Source organism: Phragmites australis, chromosome 7 (genome assembly GCF_958298935.1).
Source record: "Phragmites australis chromosome 7, lpPhrAust1.1, whole genome shotgun sequence".
Classification (NCBI taxonomy): Eukaryota; Viridiplantae; Streptophyta; class Magnoliopsida; order Poales; family Poaceae; genus Phragmites; species Phragmites australis.
Window position 1 is genome coordinate 15,455,266 of NC_084927.1, and position 26,600 is coordinate 15,481,865.

General features: G+C 40.7%; 2 protein-coding genes across 2 annotated transcripts; both read left to right on the top strand.

Annotated features, from left to right (window-relative positions):
• Positions 1 to 1,488: 1,488 nt before the first annotated feature.
• On the top strand, positions 1,489 to 4,421 carry LOC133924022 (probable aldo-keto reductase 2). Its single transcript, XM_062369376.1, has 5 exons — positions 1,489 to 1,729; positions 1,817 to 2,017; positions 3,061 to 3,233; positions 3,317 to 3,419; positions 3,842 to 4,421. Exons 1-5 carry the CDS (start codon positions 1,505 to 1,507, stop codon positions 4,178 to 4,180), a joined length of 1,041 nt encoding a protein of 346 aa, XP_062225360.1. The 5' UTR covers positions 1,489 to 1,504; the 3' UTR covers positions 4,181 to 4,421.
• Positions 4,422 to 14,599: 10,178 nt separating this feature from the next.
• LOC133924024 (probable aldo-keto reductase 2) lies at positions 14,600 to 17,567 on the top strand. The gene is made up of 5 exons (XM_062369379.1): positions 14,600 to 14,928; positions 15,016 to 15,216; positions 16,260 to 16,432; positions 16,516 to 16,618; positions 17,041 to 17,567. The coding sequence occupies exons 1-5, from the start codon at positions 14,704 to 14,706 to the stop codon at positions 17,377 to 17,379; spliced, it is 1,041 nt and encodes a 346-aa protein (XP_062225363.1). The 5' UTR covers positions 14,600 to 14,703; the 3' UTR covers positions 17,380 to 17,567.
• The last annotated feature ends 9,033 nt before the right edge of the window (positions 17,568 to 26,600 follow it).

The window sequence follows — 26,600 nt, forward strand, 5'->3', positions numbered from 1 at the left end:
AAGCTCATGAGCTAGGGAATGTGTGGATAGCACATGCATACTTCGGCTTCGATTCTTGAGGGAGAAGTCTGAGGGAGAAGAGAGAGCTTAAGAGGGGAGTGAGAGGGGGAGCTTCTCTCCTTGTCTTGGCCAGTTGAGGGAGAGAGGGAGCACGGGAGTGTAGTTAGGGGGGGGGGGGAGAGAGAGTGGGCTGCTACCCAAGTGGAGAGAAGGAGAGAGTGGTTGGCCCACTCCAGTGAGGCCTACGTACTAGAGAAAGAGTCTATTTTAACTACGAATTCTATTCTTTTCTCTCGTGATTTTCTTTCTTTCATTCATTTGACTCAAAAGGAAGTGCTCCAGCATTCAAAAATGAAATTACATAAAATTAAGTATAATGCTTAAGAATTATGATTAAGCTTAATTACATGATTACAGATTTAGGACGTGACAAGAGGGCACATTGGTCGTTTGAGGTAGGACTGTAAGTTGTGAGGAAGGGAAAGTACCTATGTTGCACTTAGTAGAGTTGATGTTATAATCATTTCATAAGGCATGTTAAGTTTATAGGCAGTACATGAATATTTTAGAATGATCGTATACCGTACATGCCATCATGTCTGTTGTAAGTCCAATTAAAATTGCCATGTTCAACCATCCTTTTTTGATAATTCCGCATATCAAAATATCTCAAAAATATCAAATGGAGACGAACTTTTAAATACTTTGAAAACACCAAATGGCGACGAACGGACATTCTAACTCTGGTGCAAACCGAATTGAACATGATGAAACCCTAAACTCAGCATCTAACAAACCCTAGGAAGATTTCGCCCATCCAATGAGCAATATGAAGATGTAGCCCTGTGATTGGGCGAGACAAGGTGTCACCCGTTAGATGGCGGCATTTTCCGCGCCATGTCATGCGGCCGCCACGCTGGCCTGCCATGTTAAGGTGTCACCTGCTGGAAGTTGTCGCCTTTCTAACGGACAATATAGGTTAGAGTTGCAATTTTTTAAAACAAAAGTGTAGTTTTGCAAATATCAAAAATATATTCTCTCCGTTTTTAAATACTTAATGCTTTGGCTAAAATCCAATCAAACTTTAAAACTTTGACCGTTAATAGCTTTTAAAATATAGTTATAATATCTAATAAAAATATAATATTGTTAAAGTATTTTTTAAGATAAATTTACACCTATAATTTTTATATTTTCAAACTAAATATTTAAAAATATTGATGGTTAAAATTTTAAAAGTCTGATCAAATCTTGATCAAAATGTGAAGTATTTAAAAGTATCTATAAGAAAATTCTCATGTTGATGACCCACTGCCCAAGCTTACATGTTGTCGTCTGTGACGTAAGCTCTTACATTTTTACTCTCACGTATGCGGTGACGTCCATGCTACTGCCCACTCGACACTCTATATAGCTCGGAGCCTCGGACAGCTCTCCAAGGAAAGACCATACTGCGGACCGGCCGCTTCCAAGAACAGCTGCGAGCATCTCGCCTCGGCCGGCCATGTTTGCCGCTCCGGTGTCTGTGCCCCGCATGAAGCTGGGCTCGCAGGGGCTGGAGGTCTCCGCGCAGGGCCTCGGCTGCATGGGCATGTCCGCCTTCTACGGCCCGCCAAAGCCCGAGCCCGACATGATTGCGCTCATCCACCACGCCATCGCCGCTGGCGTCACCCTGCTCGACACCTCCGACATGTACGGCCCCCACACCAACGAGATCCTCGTCGGCAAGGTCAGTTGGAATTTGAGTGCAAAGGATTTTGCTCGGTTTATTTGGCTTTTACGCACTGAAGGTGTTCGATGTAATGCTTTGGAGCAGGCACTGCAAGGCGGGGTGAGGGAGAAGGTGGAGCTGGCCACCAAGTTTGGCATCTTGTTCGCCGACGGCAAGCCGGAGATCCGCGGCGACCCGGCGTACGTGCGGGCGGCGTGCGAGGGCAGCCTCAAGCGGCTCGGCGTCGATTGCGTCGACGTCTACTACCAGCACCGCATCGACAAGAGGGTGCCCATCGAGGTCACGGTTAGTGTCTGCTATCCCTTTTGACTGCTTGATTTCCCCCCTGTTTATATTCATTTCCTTTGGGGGACTGCTCTGTGTTTGTTAAATGTGGATTGTGAATGCTAGCATACAAGTGAAGGTTGGTAGTGAGGGTGAAGTTCTGATTAGAAAGCGAAAGTGATGTCGGTTGGTAGAGGCTGGTTTGTTGAGGGGTTTGTGTCTCAAAATGGTTATCTCTTTTTGTGAGGCTGCCAGATTATACCATTTGTTCCTGTCCATTCTGTACTATCAGCCTATCACACTATCTCATAGTGAAAAAGTACGAGTTCAGTGAGGGTTCATTGCTCTGATTTTTACTTGTCTTATAGATTTTTTCCTTGCTGCAACTTATGCTCACGTAGTTGTAAGGATGTGCACTATTTGGACAGTCTCTTCAGACACTGGAGTTTGAATCCATGCAATTAATTAGATCAAAAGCAGGTTTGGGGAAATTGTTAAAAAGAATCAGGCAAAATAAAGGCTAATTTGGAGTCCAGGATTGGCCAAGTCAACTTGAGAAATGCTTGGCATTGATAAATCTTACATTGACATTTGCATTTAGGGACTTCCTTGCTCTTTCGAAAGTCATGAAGCATCTCTATTTATTTAGTAAACTTCAGAAAACTACAGATAGATTAGCAAAGATGACTTTCTCTTTTATAATCTGTATAAAACAAGGAATCCCAACCATCTTTAATTTACCGACCAACAAAAAACGCATAATGGATCCATCTTGTGAGATTTGGCAAGGACAAAAACAAATATATGAACCAAAAATAGATAAGGAGTGGTCTAAATATTAGTGGAGATAAAAAGGATCTAGTGTAGAAGATGGCTTCTGTTACCAGTAACTTTTAGGAGCTTGTATGAGGTACCATTGCATACACCAGCAATTGGGTCAATGATTTCATACATTTTGAACCATGCATGTTACTGTCATTTGCAAATGAATTCTGTTCCTACTACACCTTCTGTTCCATGGACTTCTCTTTTTTCAGATTCCTGAGTTTACTTTTGTGTTGCAGATTGGTGAACTCAAGAATCTGGTTGAAGAAGGAAAGATAAAGTACATCGGATTATCTGAAGCATCTGCATCAACAATCAGAAGAGCTCATGCAGTCCATCCTATAACCGCAGTTCAACTGGAGTGGTCATTATGGTCTAGAGATGTGGAAGAAGATATAATTCCTACTTGCAGGTATTTGACAAACACAACACTTGTTCAGTAAAAAACTAAGAAGCTTAATTTTCTGAATTATCTTGTTGCTGTGACAATTTCAGAGAACTTGGAATTGGAATTGTGGCTTACAGTCCATTAGGACGAGGGTTCTTCTCCAGTGGGCCAAAACTTGTTGACTCACTATCAGAGCAGGACTTCCGCAAGGTGAATTCCCACAGCTACTACCTATGGAATATTGCTTGTATTTTGTAGAGTTAATTCATCATTATTCTTTGGTTCTAAAACTTTGTAGTACTTGGAGGTATTTCGCAAAAGATACGGAAGAAGTACCCCACTAAATTCCTGCATTACAAACATGGTCTAAATATGCATCGCTACATAGTACACTTATCCTTGTTATGCTTTTTTTGCCATTTCATTGACGGTAGAGACCCTTCTGTGTTGTGGTCATCTATTTACTGTATATGGTGGTCTTATCCGTCTATTCCAAGAAAAAAGAATTTGATTGGAGTATGCTAATCTATTTATGGTTATAATGGTCTCATCCTTGATCCATCGATTCCAAGAACAAGAGTTACAAATACGATTACTTGCCTCTTTTTAATGAGAACTTCATACTTTTGCAGCATATGCCTAGATTTCAACCTGAGAATCTTAACAAGAACGCCCAGATATTTGAGCGTGTCAACGCAATGGCGACAAGAAAAGGATGCACACCATCACAACTTGCATTAGCTTGGGTTCACCATCAGGGAAGCGACGTTTGCCCCATACCTGGCACAACAAAAATTGAGAATTTCAACCAGAATGTAGGAGCATTGTCTGTGAAGCTCACACCAGATGAGATGGCTGAACTAGAGTCGTACGCTGCTGCAGGTGATGTGCAGGGTGACCGATATCCTCAAATGGCCAACACTTGGAAGGATTCCGAGACCCCTCCATTGTCATCTTGGAAATCCGAGTAGCCGATTCAGTATCTTCAACTGTGTCCACTGTCCCCGTTCCAAATAGTGGACAAAAGAAGATGCTCAGTGTCCATCAGATATGCTCGTGTTGTTGGAAATGACGATGTGTGTTAGCGTGAATTATATGCCTCGTTGTTTATGTGTGCGCTTAAAAGTTAAAACCACTGTGCGATGAATAAGCTTGTGCACTGTATGATGAGTATTCAGCATAATAGTAAATAAAGTTTCCAAATATACAAAAGTGTGATAGTAATGCATTGGCTGAAACTAGGTAATGATCTTATATACTCTATTTTATACACAGTAAAATTAGGGTGTCAATGGTACTAAATGGGGGGTGGTCCTTGGAGAAAATTCTAATGCGGGCACAGTATACCCCAAGAAACAAAATCTCTTACCTTCCCATGGTAGTGTCAAAGCGTTCATTTGGTTTTGAGGAAAGCTTTGTTCTTTAAAAGAAAACTGAGAAGAAAACAACGAGTTTACTAGATCACCATGTTTTGAGGTGCAATAGCAATTTCAGGTAAATCAAGGCCGGAACATGAAGCGAGCATATAAACTTATTGGTTGAAGCCATGTGCATACATGCACTTTGGAGGACCGGGGAACTTTGGAGAGTCTAGAGCCTTATTTATAGTTAAGGAAGAGGGCATCTTATTCCATAGCTGCTAACGTACAAATGACAAATGTTTTCCAAAAGCTGTAGGAACCAAGATAATCTCGATCGAATGGTTGCCTCATCTCTAGTTATACGTACTCCACCAATTACGCTTGTATCGACAGGCGATTAAGAGAATGATGGCCTTCGTGAGTCACCAATAGATGCATCCATACCACCAAAATATCAGGTTTTGGGACCAGTTCCACGGGCCTAGGAGTCTTCTTCATTCACTACCCCAGCTCAGGACATTCTGCCATACTCATCAAAGCCCAGGCCTTGGATGCAGAAACAAATGCTGTTTGCAACTGGCCGCCATGGCGGTCCAGGCTCTCAACGGCGGCGACGCTACAAGCAGACCATTGCCACGACGCTACAAGCTCAACACCCCATGGCCAAACCAGAACATTGGAGACTACGGCCTCTCATTGCAGCAATTCTCTCGACCAACTCGGCTCGATGTCACGACGTGATCAAAATAGGAAGAAGCATCAACAAGATAGCGCATAAGCTGGCCACAAAAGGCCCATCAGACAGTACCTTGACTGCAGTGCCAATTCACTTGCAATACTCCAAGTCACCACAGCTCGTGCCCAGTGCAGCAAGCGTTGCAAAACTCTCAATGGGGGGAACTTCTCCCTTATCTTTAAACCTATGAGTCCCCAAAAAAATGTTCCTATAATTTTGTGAACAAAATACAGATATATGTTTTTCTTTGTATTTGTAGTTTCATTTTCGAGAGGGAATTTGTGGTTTGCTTTACAAATATAAATAGGGTTACGGCGGTTCCGTCTGGGTGGCACATAGGCTGTTTTCTCTCCTGGTTCATGTTCAACGCTCGATCAGAGTGAGTACCATTGTTACATATTATATGTAAAATCTTTTTTCAGAACATGCTCCTGTAAATGTTTTCCTTAACTTAATTCCATCACAAAATGAGGTTAAGATGCGTACAGTGTCGGGAGGTTCGCAGTGGAAGGTTGACATCAGCGTTTTCCATGTGCTAGAAGAGATTGCACATAGCAACTTGCAATAATATTTTGAAAGATCAACTTGCAACAATGTTAGAGCTTATCCCAATTACTCAATTAGATTCAATAGAACCTCAAGGTACGGTTCATGGTTACCAGATTCAAGGTTCACTGGATTCGGGATTTTGATTGACAGTTCGCCATTTGCTCCATCTTGTAAAAGTAGGGTTCGCTGAGAGGTATATCTTCTTAATTCTTTGAATCCGAGATGAGATTCACGAATCAAAGACAATAATGCAAATATATAGGAGATAACACATACCTCTTGTAGTAATGTAGGTGTAGGGTCCTGCCACCATAGAGAAAATAACCACATGTACATGAAGACCCAAATTCAATAACCAAAAAAAGTACAAGTAACGAATGAAACAACCGGAGATGAGATGTTGGGCTGGCCCAATCAGCCCACTACTTCTCATATACTGTAGCATCTAGGTCTTTAGGTAAGTGGTATGTGTTTCGGTGATTAATGACAACAGTATTATTGTGACTAATAAGTTTGTTTCGAAGGTTATCAAAAATTTAGTTTACAATGATGATTCGGTTTTCTTGGTCCTTAAAATCGATTCTATGGACAATCAAAGGATATGAGCATCAAGATTAAGGATCTTCTAGTTCTAAGTGTCATAAGGAGATGAAAGATACTTAGAGTAGTATATATCTCTTTTTTCAGTCTTTTGATCGTACTATAAAGATGAGTTAATAGTAATAGCTTGATCTAGTTGAGTCTAGACTTGGTTAGATGTACACTTGTGAAATTCTAGCACTAGGTAACCTAGAGAATTCCATGGATGAGATGTTGAGAAGTTAGAGCTCAAGAAAGTTTGAATTGGATGAGCTCAGAGAAAATTTATTCTCACCGGATGGTTCGGTGATCAACAAAGAATATGCACCGTAGTGTTTTTTTACTAAGAAATAAAGTTGATGTCTACACTGGATGGTCCGGTGTTAGTGCCCAGTTCACACTGGATGGATTCTCATAAAATAGAGTTGAATACACCGGATGGTCCGGTGATCTCTTGATATGCATCATTAGAGCATTTTCCAAAAGTTTTTCTTTCGGCCCAGTGGAGATGTTACTCACCGGATAGTCCAATGAGTGAAAAGAAAATGCTGGAGCATTTTTCAGCAGTAACGGCTAATGATCGCTGGTAGCGGCCAACCATTTGAAAAAGGTACACACCGGACAGTTTGGTGTGTGTGAGAAGATGTACAACGGATAATCTGATGTTCACAAAAATCATGGGTGGTTGGCAATGGCTAGATTTGGACCTCTAGTCTCTAAATACCCCCTCACTTCATCTCACTTCTATCCCTTGCGAACCCAGAAGAGCTTATACACTATGTATGTCATCAAGAAGCAAAAGAGTTCACTAGAGTGATTTGTTAAGTTCTTAATTAAAGATTAAGGACATCATTGGTGCATAGAGAGTAGCAAGTGTGCATCTAGCTATAGTTTAGGTTTGATCTTAATTAAGTAAAGCTATTAGTTTGTTACTCTTGGTGGTTGGCAACACCTAACCGGTTTTGATGATTAGAGGTGTCTTGGTGAGCTCTTGGAGATCTTGTGGGAGCCCCAAGAGAAGCTTTGTGATTAGTTTGATGCCTGCTAATTTGAAGATGGAGAAGTAACAATTATAAGGGAGAACTTGAGTCTTGGTTAGCCATTAGATATAGTTTTTAACATAGATTAGCCATCAGATCTAGGATTTAGTAATATTAGACCTAGGTTTTTTAGGGATAATTATAACTATTAAACATAGTTATTTTAGGGATAGTTTTAATATTATTATATCAATGTTTCTATAGCAACGTAGAGTAATTGTTAGACCTAGATTTTTTAGGGATAGTTGCACTGCTATTGGATCTTGTTTTTTAGCTCAACTGTTAGACATAGGTGTTTAGTAACATTAGCTAGTTTTATTATATTTTGTTGTTGTAGCTCTAGTATATATAGTTGTTGTAAGCCAAAATAATAGTATAGGTTTTTTCCAACATGGGCAGGTATGTCAGATAAGTGATATTTCAAGATTTTTTTTATGGGGAATGGGACATTGTTTATGGTCCACAAGGGGTATATCTGTCAAGGTTTGACTCAGTGGACCAGGGTATAGCTAGACCAATGGAAAAGACTTTTGTAGTATTGTATGACTGGTTAATACATGGTTTCAAAATAGATCCTGAGCAACAAGAGCTAAGGTTAGTGTTGTAGTGGACCATGGAATTGAAAGTGTTTACTAGGATGTGTTCTAGCTAACTAAAACCTCAGTTTGGAGGAGGTACATAGAGTGGATAACGGAGAGAGGTTGGCCACCTATGTTGCTAGTGAAATAGAGGTACTAGGAGGGGGTTGGGGAGTCGCAAGGTGGAAGTGATGTGAAGGAGGGCGAGGAAATGGTGGTAGACGAGGTTGAAGAACCGAATGTTATGAAGTCCTTGGCCGATTCGATGGAACCAACTAGTGAGGCAGACGAGGGAGAACCATCCCTAGTTTAATTGAACAGATGGAACGAGAGGGTCGGAAGGACAAGGAAACTCATGAGCGAGAGGAAAGATATCATGTGTGAATGAATAATCTTAATCAATTTAAGATGTTTCACAGTGAGTTATGCAATGATATGTATTCTCACATGAATATACTTATTGAGAAAATCAATTCTCTTGAACTTACTCAATTGCAAGAGACATTATTTGCAAGATCTTGATGGTGCTTCCCAAGCCATAATAGAACATCGTCATCTCTCTTCTTCATGAAAGGGACATCAATGACATGACCGTCACCGATGCCGTTAGAAAGATTTGTGCTCATGAGATGTTCTTGTTTAGAGATCAAGGTGAAGTGTCTTCATCAAGAAGAATCTTACTCTCAAGACCAAGATTGTTGACCTAAAGAAGAAGAAGAAGAAGAAGAAGATGAAGCTTCCATCATCAAGTGAAAGTGATAAAAATGATGATGATGATGCAATTTTGACACCGAGCTTGCCCTCCTCATGAGAAGAACCACAAGGATGATATCTAAGTTAGGCAAGAAGGGCTACAACTATGGTCCCAAGAAGAACAAATTTCGCTCAAAGAAATTTAACAAGTCCAGTGGCGGAGACAAGAAGAAGTGCTACAATTGTGGTGACTATGAGCACATGTCATATTATTGCCCTCATCCTGACAAGAGAAACAAGAACTAGAGCAAATCAAATGATACAAGTGATGATGAGGACAAGCATAAGAAGAAGGGTCAAGACAAGAAGAAGAAGAAGAAGCTCTTCAACAAGAAGGGTGGAGGCCGTAAGGCTTATATTATTGGTGAATGGGTCTTCGGCTAGTGCCCAAGTGATAATTCAAGCGATGATGAAGACAACAACTTCACGGGCCTTGCCATCACCAATGATGATCCACCGCTTCCTCCATTGCTGATGTGCCTCATGGAAAAAGGTAACAACAAGGTGAGTAGCGAGAAAAATGATAGTAGTAGTGATGATGATGGTCTTTCCCCTAATAATCTATCTAAGCTTATGAATGACTATGTTATTATCATAAAGAAGCAAAAAGCTAAAATCAAGTCTCTTGAAAATGTTAATGCTAAGCTTAGCTCTAGTCATGATGAGTTACTTGCTAAATACAACAATATGCTTAAAAAAACATGATGAAATAGTTGCATCTAGTAAGTCTCTTGAAGAGAGCAACAAGAAGATAAAACTTGAGTGTGTAGACTTGAAATACAAATATCAAGAACTTGAGCTAGCTTATGATGCTATTGATCGTCGTATTAATGAATTGTCTATAATTAATATTGTTAAGATCAATGCATGTACTTTTTTGATGATCTTCTTGATGTTCCTTCCTTCTCTTCATGTGAAACTATATTATTTTTTAAGATTAACCATGCAAGGGAGTAAGAGCTCAAATAAAAGAATGCAAATCTCAATTTATGTGTGACGTGGTTGACTAAAGAGGAGTACAAGCACAAGAATCCTCATGAAGAATGCAATATACTACAATAACAGAAGCCTTGGGTGCTTCCCCAACCCGGTGGAGAAGATCACCAAGTCATCGAAAATCAAGAGTTGCTTCATCAAGGAAGTTGGTTCATATTATCAACATTGTGAAGTCATCGGCCACCACACAAGTGAGTGTCCAATTCCTACTCAACCTCTCCCTACATTGCCTTCTAACTACAAGTCCACTTTCAATGACAATCATTTCTTATTACATAAGCTTAATTATGGTAAAATTATGGCTAAATTCATTAGAACTCAAGCTAATGGCAAGCTTACTAGGCAACTTTAGGTTCCTAAAGCTCCTGTATTTCATGTCAAGGGTACCAAACTTGTTTAGGTACCTAAACAACAAGCTTGATCTCTTATGTACAAGAGAACTACAAAGTCGGTGGCAAGCATTGGGTGCTTGATAGTGGATGTTCACAACATATGAGCGGCAATGTAAAGATATTCATCCCACTAGAAGATGAAGTGGGCGATCATAAAAAAATCACCTTTGGTGATAATTCTAAGGCAGATGTGGTAGGTTTGGGTAAGGTGACAATCTCTAATGATCTTTCTATCTCTAATGTTCTTTCAATAAAGTCTCCTAGTTTTAATTTGCTTTTCGTGGTTCAACTATGTGATTTAGGCTTCACATGCTTATTTAGTGATGTTGATATTGTTATAAGTAGCAAGAATCATAAGGATCTAATCTTTAAAGGCTTTAGACATGGACATATATATCTTGTGGATTTTTTCTCTAATGAATCTAGCTTGACAATATGCCTCTTCACCAAGACTTCAATGGGTTGGCTTTAGCATCATCGACTTACACACATTGTAATGAGCCAACTCAAGAAGATGTTCAAGAATGGATTGATGGTTTGCTTGAAAGATGTTGCATTTGAGAAGGACAAATTGTGTAGTGCTTGCCAAGTGGGGAAGCAAGTTGCAAGCTCCCATTCATACAAGCCCATGATGTCTATATCAAGACCTCTAGAGCTTCTACATATGGATCTCTTCAAACCAACTACCTACAAAAGTCTTGTTGGTAATCTATATTTCCTTTTTATTATTGATGATTATACGATATATACTTGTACTTTCTTTTTAGATGACAAGAGCAAAAATGTTGGGATCTTGAAAAAGTTCGTAAAGAGGGCTCAAATGAATTTGAGGCCACACTTGTGAAGATTCGGAGTGATAGCGGGACAGAGTTCAAAACACACAAGTTGAAGAATATTGTGATGATAGAGGCATCAAGTATGTCTTTTCATCAACCTACACCCCTCAACAAAATAGCATGGTGAAGAGGAAGGACAAGACATTGATCACTCTCATGTGTGAGCATCTATACTTGACCAACACGACATCTAACCCATAAGCCTCAACTGAACATATACAAAAACTGAACCATAAGAATAATATCAGTAAAGCATCATCTCAATCCATCAACCACCTCAATCCACATTCGTAACTCTACAAGCATGCTCATGACTGAGAACGTGGCATTGGAAAATATTTTTACACCCTGCACGGGGTACTCCTTTACCTACACGACTTGAGGACCATATGACTTGCATGACCCCACAGGTCTATACAAGAAGGTACTCATGTCAATATTTTCTAATAAGCCCTAACTATTTCATCATGCACCGATAGGTGCAGGGGTCATCTAGAACTATTCCTAGAGCAAAATTGATACCCTAACCGGCCTCATGCCCAACACCATTGACCCAGACGCCAAAAAGCCACATTTACAAAGCTAATCAGCTTATCATTCCCATATGCGACATATAGTAAGCACGGAAAGTGCTAAAGTTAACTACAACAATGATCGATGCTTAAATAATTCAAGTGGTCTACGGTGTCCGGGTCCCTCTCCCGACTTACCCAGGGAAACTCCACATCTGGAAAGGACAAGAACACTTAACACCACCCACATCTCGTCTCATCTTCACCACTCATCCAACCAACACTATCAACCCATCATTATGATCATTGTGCAAGTAATTAAAGCCTATGTTCGCAAACGATGAAACATTTCACCGCTCGATTTCTACCGAGGACCTAAACACTAGCTAAGCATTACGAATGATATTTTAAGTTAGATAACACAATATTAAACCCAAACTACAAGGATAAGGATCAACAATTATTCAAGACCGAAAAATTAGTGCATCAACATAGGTTCTACCCATCATAAATCCGACATCGACTCAAACTCATACATAATATACATAAAGCGTAATTTATCATATATGACATATATGATCCAAATTAATGGGAGAAGTATGCTTAGATGTTTGCCTTGCTGCTCGGGTGACCGCCTAATGCTACCCACGCAACACTCGCAAAATTCCAAGAGATTGGCGTCGCCTTCAACCATGGACGGGTCACGCGCCGATTCTTCAATCACTAAACAAGAATGCATGCAATGATGGGCATGAATGAAGTATAACAAAGTATGCCATAATATGCATATGATGAAATGCCATAAACTATGCTTATAATGCAAGAAAACATATTTTCTTGACAACACTAATCATAACATGAATTGTCCAAGATGTTTCATAATTTTAGGACATGTTATTAGTTAACTGTGATCTAATCAAGACAAAATGCATTTAATTAATTAATTAATTATCAAAAGTATTTCCTTGAGTTCTAGTATTTTAACATATAGTTCATACTCGTATGAGGTAACACAACTGATTTCATAATTTTTGGAGTTCATATGAACCAATTATGAAATTTACAAGCTATCAGAACAAAAGAAAAGGTGTCATGAACAGTAACTTCAGAGTCTCCGGATTTTTCTCTGGACTTTCCGGACAATGGAATCTCTAGAAAATTCTCTGGAAACTCTGGATTTATCTGGACCCTTCGGATTTTATCTATACTTTTTGGATTTCTGCAGAAAGCAGTTCTTGGCGGGGAAAAATTGCCGATTTGATTTGCGAGCCTCTCGCACCAAAGGGGAACATGTTTGAGAGAGTTTATAGAGACTAGAATTAATTTAATAACCTAGCAACTCGATTCCTAACTCAAATGTCAAATGTTACTTGAATCCTCTAAATTGCTTCGAAGCTCAAGAATTCAAGAACTTCAGAACCCTACCTCAAAATTTGAAATCAAACCATCTAAACAGTGGATTCTTGCCATGGATGTCTAGGGAACTTACGCAAGGATCCTTGCTGAGGTTGGTGTTCGTCGGATGACGAAGAAAACAGAGGAAATCGCTTGGGGAAAAGGAAGAACGCTGGTTCTCCTCGTTCTTCAACTAAGAACACCAAAGACATTAAAAGCAGCTCGAATCCATTGGGAAAATGAAAATGAATTGGATGGATGGGAAGCTCATGAGCTAGGGAATGTGTGGATAGCACATGCATACTTCGGCTTCGATTCTTGAGGGAGAAGTCTGAGGGAGAAGAGAGAGCTTAAGAGGGGAGTGAGAGGGGGAGCTTCTCTCCTTGTCTTGGCCAGTTGAGGGAGAGAGGGAGCACGGGAGTGTAGTTAGGGGGGGGGGGGAGAGAGAGTGGGCTGCTACCCAAGTGGAGAGAAGGAGAGAGTGGTTGGCCCACTCCAGTGAGGCCTACGTACTAGAGAAAGAGTCTATTTTAACTACGAATTCTATTCTTTTCTCTCGTGATTTTCTTTCTTTCATTCATTTGACTCAAAAGGAAGTGCTCCAGCATTCAAAAATGAAATTACATAAAATTAAGTATAATGCTTAAGAATTATGATTAAGCTTAATTACATGATTACAGATTTAGGACGTGACAAGAGGGCACATTGGTCGTTTGAGGTAGGACTGTAAGTTGTGAGGAAGGGAAAGTACCTATGTTGCACTTAGTAGAGTTGATGTTATAATCATTTCATAAGGCATGTTAAGTTTATAGGCAGTACATGAATATTTTAGAATGATCGTATACCGTACATGCCATCATGTCTGTTGTAAGTCCAATTAAAATTGCCATGTTCAACCATCCTTTTTTGATAATTCCGCATATCAAAATATCTCAAAAATATCAAATGGAGACGAACTTTTAAATACTTTGAAAACACCAAATGGCGACGAACGGACATTCTAACTCTGGTGCAAACCGAATTGAACATGATGAAACCCTAAACTCAGCATCTAACAAACCCTAGGAAGATTTCGCCCATCCAATGAGCAATATGAAGATGTAGCCCTGTGATTGGGCGAGACAAGGTGTCACCCGTTAGATGGCGGCATTTTCCGCGCCATGTCATGCGGCCGCCACGCTGGCCTGCCATGTTAAGGTGTCACCTGCTGGAAGTTGTCGCCTTTCTAACGGACAATATAGGTTAGAGTTGCAATTTTTTAAAACAAAAGTGTAGTTTTGCAAATATCAAAAATATATTCTCTCCGTTTTTAAATACTTAATGCTTTGGCTAAAATCCAATCAAACTTTAAAACTTTGACCGTTAATAGCTTTTAAAATATAGTTATAATATCTAATAAAAATATAATATTGTTAAAGTATTTTTTAAGATAAATTTACACCTATAATTTTTATATTTTCAAACTAAATATTTAAAAATATTGATGGTTAAAATTTTAAAAGTCTGATCAAATCTTGATCAAAATGTGAAGTATTTAAAAGTATCTATAAGAAAATTCTCATGTTGATGACCCACTGCCCAAGCTTACATGTTGTCGTCTGTGACGTAAGCTCTTACATTTTTACTCTCACGTATGCGGTGACGTCCATGCTACTGCCCACTCGACACTCTATATAGCTCGGAGCCTCGGACAGCTCTCCAAGGAAAGACCATACTGCGGACCGGCCGCTTCCAAGAACAGCTGCGAGCATCTCGCCTCGGCCGGCCATGGCTGCCGCTCCGGTGTCTGTGCCCCGCATGAAGCTGGGCTCGCAGGGGCTGGAGGTCTCCGCGCAGGGCCTCGGCTGCATGGGCATGTCCGCCTTCTACGGCCCGCCAAAGCCCGAGCCCGACATGATTGCGCTCATCCACCACGCCATCGCCGCTGGCGTCACCCTGCTCGACACCTCCGACATGTACGGCCCCCACACCAACGAGATCCTCGTCGGCAAGGTCAGTTGGAATTTGAGTGCAAAGGATTTTGCTCGGTTTATTTGGCTTTTACGCACTGAAGGTGTTCGATGTAATGCTTTGGAGCAGGCACTGCAAGGCGGGGTGAGGGAGAAGGTGGAGCTGGCCACCAAGTTTGGCATCTTGTTCGCCGACGGCAAGCCGGAGATCCGCGGCGACCCGGCGTACGTGCGGGCGGCGTGCGAGGGCAGCCTCAAGCGGCTCGGCGTCGATTGCGTCGACGTCTACTACCAGCACCGCATCGACAAGAGGGTGCCCATCGAGGTCACGGTTAGTGTCTGCTATCCCTTTTGACTGCTTGATTTCCCCCCTGTTTATATTCATTTCCTTTGGGGGACTGCTCTGTGTTTGTTAAATGTGGATTGTGAATGCTAGCATACAAGTGAAGGTTGGTAGTGAGGGTGAAGTTCTGATTAGAAAGCGAAAGTGATGTCGGTTGGTAGAGGCTGGTTTGTTGAGGGGTTTGTGTCTCAAAATGGTTATCTCTTTTTGTGAGGCTGCCAGATTATACCATTTGTTCCTGTCCATTCTGTACTATCAGCCTATCACACTATCTCATAGTGAAAAAGTACGAGTTCAGTGAGGGTTCATTGCTCTGATTTTTACTTGTCTTATAGATTTTTTCCTTGCTGCAACTTATGCTCACGTAGTTGTAAGGATGTGCACTATTTGGACAGTCTCTTCAGACACTGGAGTTTGAATCCATGCAATTAATTAGATCAAAAGCAGGTTTGGGGAAATTGTTAAAAAGAATCAGGCAAAATAAAGGCTAATTTGGAGTCCAGGATTGGCCAAGTCAACTTGAGAAATGCTTGGCATTGATAAATCTTACATTGACATTTGCATTTAGGGACTTCCTTGCTCTTTCGAAAGTCATGAAGCATCTCTATTTATTTAGTAAACTTCAGAAAACTACAGATAGATTAGCAAAGATGACTTTCTCTTTTATAATCTGTATAAAACAAGGAATCCCAACCATCTTTAATTTACCGACCAACAAAAAACGCATAATGGATCCATCTTGTGAGATTTGGCAAGGACAAAAACAAATATATGAACCAAAAATAGATAAGGAGTGGTCTAAATATTAGTGGAGATAAAAAGGATCTAGTGTAGAAGATGGCTTCTGTTACCAGTAACTTTTAGGAGCTTGTATGAGGTACCATTGCATACACCAGCAATTGGGTCAATGATTTCATACATTTTGAACCATGCATGTTACTGTCATTTGCAAATGAATTCTGTTCCTACTACACCTTCTGTTCCATGGACTTCTCTTTTTTCAGATTCCTGAGTTTACTTTTGTGTTGCAGATTGGTGAACTCAAGAATCTGGTTGAAGAAGGAAAGATAAAGTACATCGGATTATCTGAAGCATCTGCATCAACAATCAGAAGAGCTCATGCAGTCCATCCTATAACCGCAGTTCAACTGGAGTGGTCATTATGGTCTAGAGATGTGGAAGAAGATATAATTCCTACTTGCAGGTATTTGACAAACACAACACTTGTTCAGTAAAAAACTAAGAAGCTTAATTTTCTGAATTATCTTGTTGCTGTGACAATTTCAGAGAACTTGGAATTGGAATTGTGGCTTACAGTCCATTAGGACGAGGGTTCTTCTCCAGTGGGCCAAAACTTGTTGACTCACTATCAGAGCAGGACTTCCGCAAGGTGAATTCCCACAGCTACTACCTATGGAATATTGCTTGTATTTTGTAGAGTTAATTCATCATTATTCTTTGGTTCTAAAACTTTGTAGTACTTGGAGGTATTTCGCAAAAGATACGGAAGAAGTACCCCACTAAATTCCTGCATTACAAACATGGTCTAAATATGCATCGCTACATAGTACACTTATCCTTGTTATGCTTTTTTTGCCATTTCATTGACGGTAGAGACCCTTCTGTGTTGTGGTCATCTATTTACTGTATATGGTGGTCTTATCCGTCTATTCCAAGAAAAAAGAATTTGATTGGAGTATGCTAATCTATTTATGGTTATAATGGTCTCATCCTTGATCCATCGATTCCAAGAACAAGAGTTACAAATACGATTACTTGCCTCTTTTTAATGAGAACTTCATACTTTTGCAGCATATGCCTAGATTTCAACCTGAGAATCTTAACAAGAACGCCCAGATATTTGAGCGTGTCAACGCAATGGCGACAAGAAAAGGATGCACACCATCACAACTTGCATTAGCTTGGGTTCACCATCAGGGAAGCGACGTTTGCCCCATACCTGGCACAACAAAAATTGAGAATTTCAACCAGAATGTAGGAGCATTGTCTGTGAAGCTCACACCAGATGAGATGGCTGAACTAGAGTCGTACGCTGCTGCAGGTGATGTGCAGGGTGACCGATATCCTCAAATGGCCAACACTTGGAAGGATTCCGAGACCCCTCCATTGTCATCTTGGAAATCCGAGTAGCCGATTCAGTATCTTCAACTGTGTCCACTGTCCCCGTTCCAAATAGTGGACAAAAGAAGATGCTCAGTGTCCATCAGATGTGCTCGTGTTGTTGGAAATGCCGATGTGTGTTTATGTGTGCACTTAAAAGTTAAAACCACTGTGCGATGAATAAGCTTGTGCACTGTATGATGAGTATTCAGCATAATAGTAAATAAAGTTTCCAAATATACAAAAGTGTGATAGTAATGCATTGGCTGAAACTAGGTAATGATCTTATATACTCTATTTTATACACTCAGTAAAATTAGGGTGTCAATGGTACTAAATGGGGGGTGGTCCTTGGAGAAAATTCTAATGCGGGCACAGTATACCCCAAGAAACAAAAACTCTTACCTTCCCATGGTAGTGTCAAAACGTTCATTTGGTTTTTGAGGAAAGCTTTGTTCTTTAAAAGAAAATTGAGAAGAAAACAACGAGTTTACTAGATCACCATGTTTTGAGGTGCAATAGCAATTTCAGGTAAATCAAGGCCGGAACATGAAGCTAGCATATAAACTTATTGGTTGAAGCCATGTGCATACATGCACTTTGGAGGACCGGGGAACTTTGGAGAGTCTAGAGCCTTATTTATAGTTAAGGAAGAGGGCATCTTATTCCATAGCTACTAACGTACAAATGACAAATGTTTTCCAAAAGCTGTAGGAACCAAGATAATCTCGATCGAATGGTTGCCTCATCTCTAGTTATACGTACTCCACCAATTACTCTTGTATCGACAGGCGATTAAGAGAATGATGGCCTTCTTGAGTCGTAAGTCACCAATAGATGCATCCATACCACCAAAATATCAGGTTTTGGGACCAGTTCCACGGGCCTAGGAGTCTTCTTCATTCACTACCCCAGCTCAGGACATTCTGCCATACTCATCAAAGCCCAGGCCTTGGATGCAGAAACAAATGCTGTTTGCAACTGGCCGCCATGGCGGTCCAGGCTCTCAACGGCGGCGACGCTACAAGCAGACCATTGCCACGACGCTACAAGCTCAACACCCCATGGCCAAACCAGAACATTGGAGACTACGGCCTCTCATTGCAGTAATTCTCTCGACCAAAATTGGAAGAAGCATCAACAAGATAGCGCATAAGCTGGCCACAAAAAGCCCGTCAGACAGTACCTTGACTGCAGTGCCAATTCACTTGCAATACTCCAAGTCACCACAGCTCGTGCCCAGTGCAGCAAGCGTTGCAAAACTCTCAATGCGGGAAACTTCTCCCTTATCTTTAAACCTATGAGTCCCCAAAAAAATGTTCCTAAAATTTTGTGAACCAAATACAGATATATGTTTTTGTTTGTATTTTGTGAACCAAATACAGATAGAGTTGAATACACCGGATGGTCCGGTGATCTCTTGATATGCATCATTAGAGCATGTTCCAAAAGTTTTTCTTTCGGCCCAGTGGAGATGTTACTCACCGGATAGTCCAGTGAGTGAAAAGAAAATGCTGGAGCATTTTTCAGCAGTAACGGCTAATGATCGCTGGTAGTGGCCAACCATTTGAAAAAGGTACACACCGGACGATTTGGTGTGTGTGAGAAGATGTACAACGGATAATCTGGTGTTCACAAAAATCATAGGTAGATTTGGACCTCTAGCCTCTAAATACCCCCTCACTTCATCTCACTTCTATCCCTTGCGAACCCAGAAGAGCTTATACAATATGTATGTCATCAAGAAGCAAAAGAGTTCACTAAAGTGATTTGTTAAGCTCTTAATTAAAGATTAAGGACATCAGTGGTGCATAAAGAGTAGCAAGTGTGCATCTAGCTATAGTTTAGGCTTGATCTTAGTTAAGTAAAGCTATTAGTTTGTTACTCTTGGTGGTTGGCAACACCTAACCGGTTTTGATGATTAGAGGTGTCTTGGTGAGCTCTTGGAGATCTTGTGAGAGCCCCAAGAGAAACTTTGTGATTAGTTTGATGCCTGCTAATTTGAAGATGGAGAAGTAACAATTATAAGGGAGAACTTGAGTCATGGTTAGCCATCAGATATAGTTTTTAACATAGATTAGCCATCAGATCTAGGATTTAGTAATATTAGACCTAGGTTTTTTAGGGATAATTATAACTATTAAACATAGTTATTTTAGGGATAGTTTTAATATTATTATATCAATGTTTCTATAGCAACGTAGAGTAATTGTTAGACCTAGATTTTTTAGGGATAGTTGCACTGCTATTGGATCTAGTTTTTTAGCGCAACTATTAGACATATGTGTTTAGTAACATTAGCTAGTTTTATTATATTTTGTTGTTGTAGCTCTAGCATATATAGTTGTTGTAAGCCAAAATAATAGTATAGGTTTTTTCCAACATGGGCAGGTACGTCAGATAAGTGATATTTCAAGATTTTTTTTATGGGGAATGGGACATTGTTTATGGTCCACAAGGGGTATATCTGTCAAGGTTTGACTCAGTGGAACAGGGTATAGCTAGACCAATGGAAAAGACTTTTGTAGTATTGTATGACTAGTTAATACATGGTTTCAAAATAGATCCTGAGCAACAAGAGCTAAGGTTAGCATTGTAGTGGACCATGGAATTGAAAGTGTTTACTAGGATGTGTTCTAGCTAACTAAAACCTCAGTTTGGAGGAGGTACATAGAGTGGATAACGGAGAGAGGTCGGCCACCTATGTTGCTAGTGCAATGGAGGTACTAGGAGGGGGTTGGGGAGTCGCAAGGTGGAAGTGATGTGGAGGAGGGTGAGGAAATGGTGGTAAATGAGGTTGAAGAACCGAATGTTATGAAGTCCTTGGCCGATTCGATGGAACCAACTAGTGAGGCAGACGAGGGAGAACCATCCCTAGTTTAATTGAACAGATGGAACGAGAGGGTCGGAAGGACAAGGAAACTCATGAGCGAGAGGAAAGATATCATGTGTGAATGAATAATCTTAATCAATTTAAGATGTTTCACAGTGAGTTATGCAATGATATGTATTCTCACATGAATATACTTATTGAGAAAATCAATTCTCTTGAACTTACTCAATTGCCCCAAGGAGACATTATTCGCAAGATCTTGATGGTGCTTCCCAAGCCACAAAAGAACATCGTCATCTCTCTTCTTCATGAAAGGGACATCAATGACATGACCGTCACCGATGCCGTTAGAAAGATTTGTGCTCATGAGATGTTCTTGTTTAGAGATCAAGGTGAAGTGTCTTCATCAAGAAGAATCTTACTCTCAAGACCAAGATTGTTGACCTGAAGAAGAAGAAGAAGAAGAAGATGAAGCGTCCATCATCAAGTGAAAGTGATAAAGATGATGATGATGATGCAATTTTGACACCGAGCTTGCCCTCCTCATGAGAAGAACCACAAGGATGATATCTAAGTTAGGCAAGAAGGGCTACAACTATGGTCCCAAGAAGAACAAATTTCGCTCAAAGAAATTTGACAAGTCCAGTGACGGAGACAAGAAGAAGTGCTACAATTGTGGTGACTATGAGCACATGTCATATTATTGCCCTCATCCTGACAAGAGAAACAGGAACAAGAGCAAATCAAATGATACAAGTGATGATGAGGACAAGCATAAGAAGAAGGGTCAAGACAAGAAGAAGAAGAAGAAGAAGCTCTTCAACAAGAAGGGTGGAGGCCGTAAGGCTTATATTATTGGTGAATGGGTCTTCGGCTAGTGCCCAAGTGATAATTCAAGCGATGATGAAGACAACAACTTCACGGGCCTCGCCATCACCAATGATGATCCACCGCTTCCTCCATTGCCTATGTGCCTCATGGAAAAAGGTAACAACAAGGTGAGTAGCGAGAAAAATGATAGTGGTAGTGATGATGATGGTCTTTCCTCTAATGATCTATCTAAGCTTATGAATGACTATGCTATTATCATCAAGAAGCAAAAAGCTAAAATCAAATCTCTTGAAAATGTTAATGCTAAGCTTAGCTCTAGTCAGGATGAGTTACTTGCTAAATACTACAATATGCTTAAAAAAACATGATGAAATAGTTGCATCTAGTAAGTCTCTTGAAGAGAGCAACAAGAAGATAAAACTTGAGTGTGTAGACTTGAAATACAAATATCAAGAACTTGAGCTAGCTTATGATGCTATTGATCATCGTATTAATGAATTGTCTATAATTAATATTGTTAAGGTCAATGAATCTACTTTTTTGATGATCTTCTTGATGTTCCTTCCTTCTCATCATGTGAAACTATATTATTTTCTAAGATTAACCATGCAAGCAAGTAAGAGCTCAAATAAAAGATTGCAAATCTCAATTTATGTGTGACGTGGTTGACTAAAGAGGAGTACAAGCACAAGAATCCTCATGAAGAATGCAATATACTACAATAACAGAAGCCTTGGGTGCTTCCCCAACCCGGTGGAGAAGATCACCAAGTCATCGAAAATCAAGAGTTGCTTCATCAAGGAAGTTGGTTCATATTATCAACATTATGAAGTCATCGACCACCACACAAGTGAGTGTCCAATTCCTACTCAACCTCTCCCTACATTGCCTTCTAACTACAAGTCCACTTTCAATGACAATCAATTCTTATTGCATAAGCCTAATTATGGTAAAATTATGGCTAAATTCATTAGAACTCAAGCTAATGGCAAGCTTACTAGGCAACTTTAGGTTCGTAAAGCTCCTGTATTTCATGTCAAGGGTACGAAACTTGTTTAGGTACCTAAACAACAAGCTTGATCTCTTATGTACAAGAGAACTATAAAGTCGGTGGCAAGCATTGGGTGCTTGATACTGGATGTTCACAACATATGAGCGGCAATGTAAAGATATTCATCCCACTAGAAGATGAAGTGGGCGATCATAACAAAATCACCTTTGGTGATAATTCTAAGGCAGATGTGGTAGGTTTGGGTAAGGTGACAATCTCTAATGATCTTTCTATCTCTAATGTTCTTTCAATAGAGTCTCCTAGTTTTAATTTGCTTTCCGTGGTTCAACTATGTGATTTAGGCTTCACATGTTTATTTAGTGATGTTGATATTGTTATAAGTAGCAAGAATCATAAGGATCTAATCTTTAAAGGCTTTAGACATGGACATATATATCTTGTGGATTTTTCCTCTAATGAATCTAGCTTGACAATATGCCTCTTCACCAAGACTTCAATGGGTTGGCTTTAGCATTGTCGACTTACACACATTGTAATGAGCCAACTCAAGAAGATGTTCAAGAATGGAATGATGGTTTGCTTGAAGGACGTTGTATTTGAGAAGGACAAATTGTGTAGTGCTTTCCAAGTGGGGAAGCAAGTTGCAAGCTCCCATTCATACAAGTCCATGATGTCTATATCGAGACCTCTAGAGCTTCTACATATGGATCTCTTCAAACCAACTGCCTACAAAAGTCTTGTTGGTAATCTATATTTCCTTTTTATTATTGATGATTATATGATATATACTTGTACTTTCTTTTTAGATGACAAGAGCAAAAATGTTGGGATCTTCAAAAAGTTCGTAAAGAGGGCTCAAATGAATTTGAGGCCACACTTGTGAAGATTCGGAGTGATAGCGGGACAGAGTTCAGAACACACAAGTTGAAGAATATTGTGATGATAGAGGCATCAAGTATGTGTTTTCATCAACCTACACCCCTCAACAAAATAGCATGGTGAAGAGGAAGGACAAGACATTGATCACTCTAGTAAGAGCTATGTTGGATGAGTATGGTATATCGGAGAAGTTTTGGGTGGAAGCAATCAACATGGCATGTTATGCATCCAACCGAGTGTACCTCCACCGACTCTTGAAGAAGACGCTATACGAGCTTCTTATTGGGAGGAAATCCAATATCTCCTACTTCTAGGTGTTCAGGTGTAAGTGTTTGATCTTTATGAAAAGAGAACGCACAGGGAAATTTGAGTGTCGTTATGATATTAGTTTTTTTTGTTGGTTATGCATCAAACTCCAAAGCATATGGAGTATTAAAAATCCACTGGTTTTATTGAGGAAACTTATGATATGGAGTTTGATTAATCTAATAGCTCCTAAGGAGAAGGTGTCTTTTGTGATGATGTAGCCGATGAACCCTTTGAGAGATGTGATGAAAAAGATAGCAATTAGGGACATCAAGCAAAAAGATAGTGATAAAGATATACCTTCTACTTCTACTCCAAACACCTCCATAGCGTCTCAACTCTATCATGATGATGAGAAGTATGATCAACCACTTCCATCACAAGATGTTCATATCTCTCAAAATGAAGCTCAAGCTCAAGATGTTGGACCACCTCGAGATACAACTCAAGAACCACAAGTAAAGCAAACACATATTTCCAAGGATCATCCAGTTGACTTGATCATTGTGAGTCCATCTAGGGGGGTAAGAACACACTCTCGTCAATATGCTTCATTTTGTGAACATTACTCGTTTGTCTCTTGTTTGGAGCCCATACATATAGATGAGGCTCTTGAGGATCTAGATTGGGTGATTATAATGGAAGAAGAACTCAACAACTTCACCCGTAATGAAGTATGGATCCTAGAAGAGAGGCATCAAGATAAGAACGTGATTAGAACCAAGTGGATCTTCCGCAACAAGCAAGATGAACATGGTGTGGTGGTACGCAACAAGGCAAGACTCGTCGCACAAGGATTTGCACACGTTGAAGGTTTGGATTTTGTGAAACATTTGCTCCTACGGAAAGGCTTGAAGCCATCTGTATCTTTCTTGCATTTGCTTCACATCATAAAATCAAACTTTATCAAACGAAGGTGAAGAGTGCATTTTTAAATAGCTTCATTAATAAACATATTTATGTTGAATAACCTCCTGGGTTCAAGGATCATAGATATCCTAATCATATTTATAGGTTGCACAATGCGCTTTATGGACTCAAAGAAAGCCCCAAGAGCTTGGTATGAACACCTATGTGACTTCCTCATCAACCAAGGATTCAAGATCAGGAAGATCGACACTACATTGTTCACAAAGATTTTCTTATGTCAAATTTATGTTGATGATATAATATTTGCTTCAACTAACAAAGAGTTTTACAAAGAATTTAGTCACATGATGTCTAGGGAGTTCGAGATGTCGATGATTAGCGAGCTCAACTACTCTCTTGGATTTCAAATCAAGCAACTGAAAGAAGGGATGTTCATCCATCAAAGCAAGTACATGAAGGACATCTTCAAGAAGTTCAAGATAGTGGATAGTAAGCCAATCAAGACTCACATGTCTACAAATGGACATCTTAACATGGATGAAACAGGTAAACTGATTAACCAAAAGCTTTATCATTCTATGATTGGGTCACTTCTTTACCTTACCACATGTAGGCCTGATATTATTGTCGAATATATAACATAGGGTATATGCGCATAAGAAGTATACCATACACAGACAGGGTATGTACAACACATATTAGGCAGCTCCAGATATCACAGAACCGCATCAGCAATACCTGATACACTCGGAATCAAGGAAGTACACTCTAGGAAGGTCTATATTGATTACCCAACTCAAAACGATCAGTATCCGAAACAGATCTATCTACTTAGATATCAGGAAGACAACTCCCTATCGACTACGACTGGATAGGAGTCGGTGCACCACCCCTATATAAGGCGGAAAGGCTGGGGGAGTAGGAGAAACAAGGACGAGAGGCAAACATCAAGACCCTAATAGAGGAGATACTCGGTAACTTTAGCCCTAGATTACATTAGATCTGATCTACGCGTAATAGTTTTAGCCACACCGCTTGTACTCGAGATCATCAACATACATCAGCAACACCCTCACAGGACGTAGGGTATTACTCCAATCGGAGGCCCGAACATGTATACATCGTGTGTCTCGTTTCATGAGTAATCTCTGCACCCGAAGGTACCCAATCAATTATGGACATATTGTCGGGAACTAATCTTCGACAGTTGGCGCGCCAGGTAGGGGCATTCTTCTGTTTTGTAGGATTAATCATGCATCGGGCTCACTTTTGCATTGAATTCTCCGACACCGGCTTCTACGACCACTTCGAGTCAATGGTGTAAATCTTCGAGTCCCCTCTTGTTGACTCTAAGATCATCTTCGATACTATGGTTTTCCGTTGGGACGATCAAGGTGGACTGATCCACATCGGTACCCTCGAGTCCAGGCCATTGGATGCGTACCACGAGGTGGGACATCTCGAGTGGGATCCCATGGAGCCTAATGTTCTCCATTACATGGACACCGACAGCGACGAGGGTGGCAACAGTGACTCCAACACTAGCTAGTAGCCGAACAGATCGATTCGTGTTTATGGACAGAGGCAACGATCCCCACTAGCTGACCCAATGGTAGTGGATCCAAACTCCATGGTTGACAACGGTGCGGGAATTCCTAAAGATCCAGTGACAACCGTCGTTGTTGGCAGTACTGGCGCTGAGTTACCACCTGAAACATCCACAGCTCAAGCCTTACATGCACGTGACACGACCCTCCATCGGCGAACCACAGGAAGGAAGATGCCTCCTGACCTTTCCTGACGACTTCCGGTGGGTGCACCTCCGCCCGTGACAGCTCACGGTTCAAGGGACAAGCTCCCTCTGAACAGTCACCATGAGGCTTCAATAGCTCAACCACAACCAAGCCTCGGTAGCGACGTATTCAGTACTCCAGACACTAACGTACAAGGAGCTCATCTGATTCTCAGATCCCTTCCAGAGTTGGATCCGGCAAATCCACTAACTCCTATGGTCAATCAAGTCAAGATCCTACTTGATGCAGCCCAGATCCAAGTTGCTCGAGCAAACAATCCCCGCAACTCTAGGCCCCCCAGTCATTACGGTCTCGGCTCGAGGAGCCATGTACAGGATCGCTCTCGAGTAGAGGAATCTCAGAGGGGGAGCTCAGGTGGTCGAGCACGAACATGACACTATAGGCCAAACTGTAGCTGCCCTATCCATAGGCGCAGAAATCAGGAAGACTAGGAACCGTATTCCTCACAACCGGCATGATCTAGTACGGCGATCGAAAACCGCCGTGAGGAACGCCGTGACGACAATTTCCGTTAATATGACCGTAGATCTACAGGACGAGATGGTCGGTATGACTCCGCTGCTCGAAGAGACAGGCTTCACAGTCCCCCACCACCTCCTTCTGAAGAGTTCGACGGGGGCTGCGAGGCTTTTGTACACAAACTTCGGTCAATTTGGTGGCCCGAGAAGTTCAAAATGGTCCTAATCAAGAAGTATGATGGGAAGAT